This window comes from Vicia villosa, linkage group LG5, assembly GCF_029867415.1.
Source record: "Vicia villosa cultivar HV-30 ecotype Madison, WI linkage group LG5, Vvil1.0, whole genome shotgun sequence".
NCBI lineage: Eukaryota > Viridiplantae > Streptophyta > Magnoliopsida > Fabales > Fabaceae > Vicia > Vicia villosa.
The window spans coordinates 124,717,244-124,727,509 of record NC_081184.1 but is presented as its reverse complement, the minus strand read 5'-3'; the positions used below and the strand labels follow the sequence as shown (position 1 = coordinate 124,727,509).

Sequence of the window (10,266 nt, the reverse complement as noted above, 5' to 3'; positions counted from 1 at the left end):
CACATGAAGAACTTTAAATGATGTGGATGCTCCAGCAGTTAAGGAGGCCAGTGTCTTTGAAGCTTCCTTCTCCATGAGCTTCTCATTTCTTGCCTGATTCTTAATTGGATTTGTTATCTCCTTCTGAAAATAACTCTTTAGTGCCTTAAACTACTTTGCTTTTCCCATTTTTTTCTTTGAAGAGGAATGAGATGAGAATGTTCACACGAAATATCTGTATTTATAGAAGAAAATTTCAGGTATCGTTCAAATTTGCATTAAAGATTGCCTTGGGAAGCTACTTTTGTTAAAATATGTTTTTATATATCTTGTAACTTATGAAAATAACGTTTTCCTTCCCTCAAATCAATAAGTTTTATTTTCACTAAAACTTCTTTTGTTCTATTTACTATTTAACCTTGTTAAAACTGTTTTCTGTTTTTTATTTAAATCTTTTGTTTTTACTTTAAGTTGATTGATGATTAAGCAAACTCTACCGATTTGATGGATGTGTTAAGGTGAGACAAGCATAGTAATCTAAAGACTTTCATTCATTAAAATAAGCGCGTATAAGGTGGATCTTAAGGTTGTTGCATAATGAAGACAAGGAAACCTAAGAACTATTGATAGAACTTTCTGGCTGATTCATCAGTTTATCGAGATAATCCAAATAGTCTTGGTCTTCCTCGTCTTCATTTGAAGGTGAATCTTCCCTCCTATTGGGCCTTCTCATCTTTTTTGTTCTCTTTTCTGGCTTGCTTCGTATAACTTTCTTAAGATCATTTTCTACCTTTGATCGTTTTTGCCTACCCATGTTGATAGACGGTATAAACTTGGAAGAGAAAGGTGATCTAGTTAAGCTCTATGGCTTCTGCTTTTATAGAGAATTTTCCCTTGGAAAATATCTTCAGAATCTTATGGCCATGCTTCTCGAGCTTTGTTACCTATGCTACTCTATCAGAATCTCATTTTGACCATCTTGGAATTTGTAGTCTACATGCTTGTCCATCAATACCTTTTTATTTTTTCACTGATTGTTCACCTACTACCTTTTTCACTCTTTATTGCTTTTACTGACCATAATGAGCATAATCTTCTTCTTTTATTTTCTTTATTGTTCAATATACTTTTTCTCTCTCTACTCTTATTATTTACTTTTTGTTGATGACAAAAGAGGGAGAAATATGGGAGTATTTAAAGAGTGTGATAAAATAATTTATATGTTTTATTAAGATCCTTAACCTAATTTAATTAACTTATGTTATGTGCTTAAATTATTTTTATTGATAAAAGTTTAATAACTTGGATATAACTTAGAATTAACTTACAAAATTCAACCTATGAACTATTAGACTCAGAGAGAGCTTACAAACCTCGGGCTCTGAAGCTGTCAGGTTACTAAAACTAGTTTAAATTTTTTGGATAGAACTTAGGGGGGCTTACAACCTCAACCTATGGACTGTTAGACTCACGGGGAGCTTACAAACCTCATATTCTGATGTTCTCAAGTTTATTAAACTAACCAACCATTATTCTTAAAATAGTTATGTTTGTCATCATCAAAAATGGGGAGATTGTTGGAACAAAATCTGTTCATACTCCTTGGGTTTTAATGATAGCAAAGTACTTAAATAACAATAGAGAATACTAACATTTGTTTAAGTGTTTAGGATCATTAAGCCAATAATTAACTAGGTTCTAACCTAATTAAATGGCTTGTAAAGAAGAAGTATATGATTCATATTCTAATGGATCAGAATCTGATTTTTAAATAGAACATCAATGCCATATTGACTCATCTGATAAGTTGGAAATATAGTACAACTCGTTTCGGTCCGTACTCTGTGCAAAAGCAACTCCATCTTATCAATTGTCAGAATTATGGAGAAGGTCAATTAGAGATTTTAGCGCAAGGCTTAAGGCCGTGGGACACGCTTTATTCAGTTTACTCCAACATGCCTATGGATGCCTTACTTGAGAAAAACACAATGATAAAGAGATTATTTATAAGATGGAGATCCTTATCGTACCTACTCCAACTTCTCTCTCTTGGAAACTGCTTCTTCATAAAAGATACTTGTGAAAGCAAGCTTCTAATGTCTCTTTTCTTCCCTATATATAAGGAGCTAAAGATTCAAAAGAAGCAACAAGAATACACACAACAAGATAGAACAAGAACTATTTCGCTCTCTAAGTTTTTGTACATAATTGTTGTATTGGACATAGACTTGAGATTTTCTTAGACTTGTATATCTTAGAAATCTCAAGTAACAAGGTCCTTGCGTGTGTTGTATTATTTGTACCTCTGATTGCATATCAGATACATCTTGTTGTAATTCTAAATAGTTTGTTTAGGGTTTGTAAAAGTCCCAAACAGTGTGTTTGAGCAAGGAAGTCTCAGACTGAGTGTTTAAGCAAGGAAGTCTCTTTCTGGTTAGATAGAGCAAGGAAGTTCTGAGCTGTGAGTTTAGGCAAGGAAGTCTCTTTCTGGTTAGATTGAGCAAGGAAGTCTCTTTCAAGTTGATTGAGCAAGGATGTCCTGAACGGGTGTGTTAGACAAGGAAGTGTCTTTCAGATTGACTGAGCAAGGAAGTCCTGAACGATTTTGTTTAGGCAAGAAAGTCTCTTTCAGGTTGATTGAGCAAGGAAGTCATGAACGAGTGTGTTTAGGCTATGAGGTCTCTTTCAGGCATGATTGAGCGCGAAGTCTTGGACTTGTCTATCTAAGCAAGATGTAATCAGGTTCTGATTATAATGAAAAGCTCTTGTGTGACAAGGGGACTGGACTACTCTCGTTATAGAGGAACATTGATAATTTCTGTGTGTGATTTACTTCTTACTTCTGCACTTTAAATTATTTCGCTGCTTACTCTATCTTAGAATTTGAACTTGGTCAGATTCAGAAGTTACTTTTTCTAGAAAAGCAAAAGTTATCAAATACACATTTCAACCCTTTTTTCTTGTGTATTTTTCTCACCTTCAGAATCCTCCTTAACTAAAAAAAGACAAATTGATTAAATGTAGATGTTATTTGAGGATCATGGTTTTTGGAATAGATACATCAAAGGTTATAGAGCCTATGGTGTATGGAGTTGATGGCAAACAACTTGAGGTTTAAGGATTCACGAAAGTTAGAAAGAAAGACTTCTAAGTTCATCCAAGAAGCAAAATTTAGTCTGTGGGATTTAAAAAATTTTTTAGGACGAATATGGTAGGGGCATTGGCCAAACCGAATGCATCAAAAAAATACATTTCATGAAATATGTTTTAGGCTATGTTTGGATATCACGAAATGAACGGAGCAGAATGAAGCGGAACAGAGTGAGATGGAGCGGAATGGAGCGGAGCGGAACGAAAATACCATTCCATTGTTTGGAAATTTTAGAACGGAATAAGACAAATTGTTCATTCCGCCCAAATTGGAGGGGGAAGGAATATGGTGGTAAGTGATGGAATGCAATGGAATCCATACCACTCATTTCCGCTCCATCCGTTTTTAAATTATCCAAACAATGGAATATCATTTTATTCCATTTCATTCCGCTCCGCTCCATCCGATTCCATCAATCCAAACAATGGAATATCATTTTAGTGTACCAGATTGGGATATGGTTAGGTAAGTGGTCTTAGAATTGGTTTTTTTGTCTTAATTTTTTTTTGGGGATTTGGTTAAGGCTAACTAGAATTTGATGAGATCAGGATCAACATCATCACCATCATAAGAATTTTCATCACCATCATCTTTATCAACAAGGTTGATCTAAGAATTTTGAAGAAATTTTGTATTTTTTCTAAGTTTCTTGAATAATATCTTCAGCCTCATTCACTTTGGTTGTATATACAAATCATGAGTTCGTTAGAACTTGTGTATCTACTTAAATCTTTGATTTAGTTTTGGTTATATACTCTTAATTGTTTCTATGTGTTTGAGGTATTCACTAAGACATGGCTACTATACCTCAAGTTAAGTGCGATATCTTCTAGACCTTAAGGCTATGTTTGGGAGTTTGTAGGGGAAAGGAGGGAGGGCTTTGAAAAATAGGAAGAATTTGGTGAAAAGGATAAAAAGATTTTGGGTTGGAGGGTTTTGGAGGGTTTGAGTTTATTCATAACACCAAAAACCCCATAAAATGGGGGAACTCAAAAATTATATTGAAGGAGGGTTTTGGAGGGTTTTGAAGGGCTTACATAAATTTTCCAAATATCTTTTAGGTTGTTATAGTATTCTAAAAATTAAAAATTTAGTAATGATAATGACTCTTTTATCATTCTAAATAAAATAATTTTTTCAAAAAATGTCAAATATTTTTCTATATTTTTTAAAATTTTCATTTTTAGAAGCCTTCCTCCCCCTCCCCTTCAAACTCCCAAACATAGTCTAAGGGTCTCGTACCTCAACGGGCTGTTTGAGCACACCACTGATTTTCATAAAAGCTATTTTTAAAATAATTTTTTTTGAAAAATTTATGATTTTATTTATGTTTTAATCTTCAAGAATTTATATTTATACTATTTGATGTTAAATCTTTTTTAATATTTTAAAAAACATTTTTACTAAAATCATTTTTAAAAATATAAAAAATTATCCTTTCAAAGATAAATCAAACAAACATTTAATTTAAAAAAAAAACACACACACACCCATATATATATATATATATATATATATATATATATATATATATATATATATATATATATATATATATATATATATATATATATATATATATATATATATAAATAAAAGAGTTCTTTTAAGTTATTTTTGTGTTACACATTGGTTTTTAATATTTTTTTTAAACAATTTGTTCCATTAGAGTGATTTCTACACATTTTTTTCAAATTTTAAAATTTATAAGTATTGTATTTATTGTTGTACTTCATCATTTTTATACCACTTAAAATAATTACATTCATAAGTAATAATTTAAAAGATCAAATTATTTTAAGATCAAATTATTTTTAAAAAAACTTAAAACCCTGTTACACAGAAATAACTTAAAATCTCTCATATAATATATTACTACACTTTCCGCGAGTGCATGAAAAGAAGAGCATGTGAAAAAAGTAAGAGAAAGAAAAAACTTTCAACAATAAAAAATGTAGTGTGTCTCCTCGGTCTTCTTAGGTTCATTCTTATGCATGCACAAAATTTTAGCCAATCTAGTTGTACTAAAAGGGTGAATGAAAAGAGTACATTAATTAGTTTATTTTAACCTACAAACTAAAAGCCTATTTGTACTAGAAAGAATAATGCTCTTTTTTTTGTCACTTGAAAAAAATTCTCTTTTAATTAAGCCCAGTTTGACAAAGACAACAATCACAACAGATATGAAAGTAATCAATAATGGAGTTCCCAAACTTGTCCTTTGCTTTGCCCCCACTACTCCACAATCACATTCTCTTTATAAAAAAATTAAAATAAAGCCACCATTTTTAAAAGGGATCAGCTTTCAGCTTTCAAAAGAATATGCATGGATCTCTCTTTCTCTCCTTTAAGCCCTTCAATATTTTTCTAACAACAAACTTTTCATACTCCATCATGCACTCATTTCCCACCTTTTCCTCCTTGCAAAGTTTTCAGATACTACAACTTCAGTTTTATTTCATCCAACTTTTTTTTATTGTTAATTAATTCCTTGTTGCATTCACGAAATCGAGACATCAATAACCGTTCAATCAAAATCAGACGCCGGACAGTCTTTATTCAAGCATAATAAATTTTAGATAGTCTGATCAACATCAGACGACCAGACAACCACTGATGTGCTGAATACGTGAATGCAGAGGAATGAGGATTTGACGAGTGAGAATTTGTATTCGGAAAAAATAAAAGATAATAATTCATAAGTGAATATATATACATGATGATAAAATCAAATCCATCCGTTGATTGATGAAGGGTGACAAATGGTTTGCACACCAACACCAAGAAAATCTCTAGTTTGCCCTCCACCTCCATTCTCTTCACTCTGGACATGTCTACGTTTAGAAGGGTGCATTTGTGAGAAATCACATGCAGTAGTGTTATGATCTTCCTCATTTCCAAGACTAATGAGTAATGAACTTGAACCATACAAACCAGCACCACCAAACTTGTTCACATCAATATTACTATTGTCACTGCATTTCAAACCTAAGCTTCCAAGGAATGATGTGTCGGTCGAGGTTACTCCAATTTGAGCAGCTTTCTGTAACAAAGCTGTAGCTGACATGTTCGCCGATGATGATGTTTGATGTGATGGTATTTGGTGTTGTGAGCTATACAAGGAAGATAATTGTTGGCTTGTAGTAGCATCATGATGAATAGCAACATCCTTAACATTAACATTATTGTTTCCTAGTGGAAGTGAAGTTGTTGTGCTAGTAATTAACTCTTGGCTACAATTTGAGGGAAGTTTATTTTCAAAAACCCAATTCAGCTGATAATTATTCGAGTTTGGATTCTCGATCCCACCGTACATTAATCCTCTTGACGATGAGTCAAGATGTTGATTAACATGAATCTCATGCAAATTGTTGTTTCCATTGGTGGTTATCATTGTGTCATGAGGCTGAGATGTTTGGTTCATCCAAAGGGAGAGTCCTCTAGTTTGATTGGTTGTTGTTTCATGATGATGATGATCAGGAGATGAAATTGTTTTGAAAATTGAAGGAAAATGAGTTGACATGTTATTAGGGACTAAAGATGTTCCCATTATGTTGTAATTATTACCAATGTTACCCCTTAATGAGTTGTGGTTTATTTCTGAGGCTGCACTTACCCTTGCTGTTTCTTCTGCTAAGGCATCACAGAAAGCTCTATGAGTTATGAAGCTATCTCTCCTGCTCAACCAAAAATATTCACAAACCATTAACAAAATATCTAAAAATAATAATACTAATAATAATTTTAGTCAAATTATTGAACTCAAGTCGTTAATTAATGAGCTTCAATTAAAAACGATTCGTTCATGTGAACAAAAGTTTGAGTTCAGATCGAACAAGTACTTGATCAGACTTTAATTATAACTTTTTTTTGGTTCGTAGATGAAGTGATGATAACCAGTGGAAACCCACACGTACAATCCTAAGTACCAAGATTTGAACTCTAGTGATGACCTCCAACCTAATAATATCGGTTTCTGTCATTTGGGTTAGGATTTGCAGAATGTTCAGACTATACTTATAATCCCAAAAACTCTGGATTACGAGATTTCTCGACAAAAGTCAAAATGAGAGAGACTAGAAAAATTTGTGCTACATGATGAGTTTTAAAATCAAGCCTATGTATGGTAAATGAGGTTAATGAACTAAGATAATTCCAAATCATGAACTTTTGTCTTTTAGGGCAAAAACTACAAAAAGCTTATAAAAAACTTGCTTGGCTTAATTAATCTTTGTTCCATTCCTTAATTTGTTTTGGACTAATTAAGTATCATTCTCTTTTTACTCTCAAAAGCCAAATAACATATAGTCCAAGCTACCAAACCACTTTTAAAATCGATCTTTACATCAGTTTCTTGCGCGCAGATACAGATACTAATCTTTCAAAGTAACGAAATCTTCTTTATCCGATGTTGATAAGAAAGTTGTGATCAGAAAAACACTGAGATATTTTGGATAGGATAGTCAGTTACCTTGAAAAGATAGTTCCACAGTCACATTTGTATTCTCTAGTACCACATGTTTTCGAATGAGCTTTCCAATCTGACTGAACAGCATAGCGTTTTGAGCACTTCTCGCACTTCCACTTCTTTTCACCGTGCTTTCTACAAAAGTGCTTTTTTATCCCAGTTAAGTCACCAAGTGCTCTTGAAGGATCATGATGAACACAACTCTTCTCAGGACAGACATAAACTCTCTTCTTTATTTCCTTGTTTGTTCTCTGCTTAAGCTTCCATGGAAGATTATGTCCGCGTCGATGTAGTTGTAGATTCTGATCTCTTTGAAAACCCTTCCCACATGTTTCACACAAGAATCTGTTTGTTGCCATTAAAGTCTTCGGCGATAAAGCGATAACTTCAGCTTCAGGATCTGTATGGAAATAAAAAATCCCCATGATAATAACTCATCATTTTATTATTAAAAAGTAAATTACCTTTGAAGTTCGAATATATATATACCTAGCTAGGGAGATATAAAATGAATCATAAAAGTGAAGAGAGAAAATTAATTATCATGCCTGGATTTCCGGGGAGGTTTCTTTTTCTCTTCAAAGGAGGAGGATTAATGGAAGCACTAGTAGTTGAATTTTGAAGGAAATTAACATTTGAGAGTTCTACTTCATTCATTTTTGTTAACATGTTAAATTTGTTTGATTCAAATTTAGAATATAAGAAACTTACAAAGAGAAGAACTTAGGCTTAGAGAATATGGGAAGATAGGTTTGTTGTTAGTTATATATATGGCTTCAACCCTAAACAAAAGGAAGTGATGATATGTGCAACAAAGATGGGATTTCTCTCTCTTCATATGCATGTTTTTTTATTTTATATTTGATATAATTATCTACTTTTGAGGTGGAATAAAAAAATGGAAGATGCTGTGGGAGGCGGTGAAAAGTTAAAGGAGAGAAAGAGAGAGTGAGTGAGAGAGATAAAGGAGGAGGGAGGGAGAGGGAGGGGAAGAAGCAAAGGTGTATGATGACACATATGATGAGGTTGGAAGAAAGTTGATATGATTATCCCATAATTTGTTTTGCTTTCTCTTTTCTTATTTTTTTAATCCTTTTTCATCCAATAACCTTTTCCATGTTTTTGTTATATAGTTTTATATATCTATTGTATATTTGTATTAAATAGTAAGGAACTCCTAAAATTTGAAAATTTTCATACTTTGAAAAAGGACTTGCCAATGTTTGTTTAAATGAAAAATTATTAAAGGTTAATCATTAGATTTCCAGATTTTTTTTAAACTTTTAATTCAACGATTTTAAGTTAGTTAAACTATCTCTTGTTAATGTAATTTTGAATATAGTAATAAAATGTGGTCGATGTAGAATAGCAAATACAATTCCTTTGCAAAAGTTTTAAAATGTTTTGCATGCATGATTTTGAATTGCTGGCCACATCATCAAATAATGTTATTGCGGTCACATTTACGGACGCACCAACCTGCATCTGAATATAGATAGTTACTTATGACTAGATGTAGTTAGTTGTACTAAGAATTACAAAACGTATTTTTTGCCGCAACAGGTAAAATACGAATTAGTGACTCTAACAACAATTTAAAAAGGTTCAGGTTTTCAGAAGGAGATGTTTGAAGGATAGAGTCGCTACAAAGGAACAATTATTCAAAAGGGGGATTATTTCTAACGATAACGATAGATTGTGCTCAATTTGCGCAACACCGTCCGAATCGTTAGATCACTTGCTCATCTCTTGCGCAAGTTCTAAACTGGTGTGGTCCAAGGTTTCAACATGGGTGGATATTCCGTTCGGTACAACTGAAATGGAGGCGGAACATTTGTTATGGTTCAAAAATGCGATGTATTGCAAAGCTGCTCCAAATAGAAGACTATTCATATGGTTGTCAACTTGTTGGGCTATGTGGAATGCACGAAACGCACTCATTTTTAAAAATGAAAAGCATAATGTGGACGACATTGCAGTTAGTGTGAAAACTGTTTTTTGATTTTTCAAATTATCGGTTTGAAATCCAACGGTTGTAGAAATTTTTATTATTGGTGTCAAAGTCCTACGGACTTCTTGAATATTTCGTAATCGCATTGTATTTGTGCTAATACCCCTTATACTCTATGTTATGATAAATCCCATTGCCTATAAAAAAACCTTCTTTGCAACCCTAATTGCCATCGTGGACCACAATATGAAATCGTAATATCCAAGGATGGATATTGAATCCTAAACCTATTGCGTATTCTTATTTTGGTGTCTGAATCCAAATAATTGTACAAGTCATGTGGGTAATAATAAACTGTTGTTTACCTTGTTGATATAGTACATGTACATAAAGGTTACATAATCATATTCATATGCCCTTGTATAAAACAGGTTACTGAAATATGGGTGATGGTGAAGGACCCTCATAGCTAAAGCCGTTTGAATCAAAGCAAGTGCTATTTTCGTACTAAAGAGAAAATCATTATGTCTCATTTGTGAGTGTGACTGGAAAGAGAAGGCAACCCAATCACAAGCACCTTCTTTAATGTTCATGTTCCACAAAAGGCAAATATTGTGTGTCTTTTAAACCTAGTCAATATGAATGTGCATGTCATTTCTCAAAAAATTAAGATTGATAGATACACACCCATTAAAATGCTGTAATTTTTTTCCCACT

The 10,266-nt window shown here is 32.7% G+C and overlaps 1 protein-coding gene across 1 annotated transcript; it reads right to left on the bottom strand.

Moving 5' to 3' along the window:
- Nucleotides 1–5,219: 5,219 nt before the first annotated feature.
- On the bottom strand, nt 5,220–8,549 carry LOC131607231 (zinc finger protein MAGPIE-like). Its single transcript, XM_058879250.1, has 3 exons — nt 8,147–8,549; nt 7,602–7,998; nt 5,220–6,807 (listed from the first exon to the last, which is right to left on the bottom strand). The coding sequence occupies exons 1-3, from the start codon at nt 8,265–8,267 to the stop codon at nt 5,859–5,861; spliced, it is 1,467 nt and encodes a 488-aa protein (XP_058735233.1). The 5' UTR covers nt 8,268–8,549; the 3' UTR covers nt 5,220–5,858.
- Nucleotides 8,550–10,266: the final 1,717 nt, after the last annotated feature.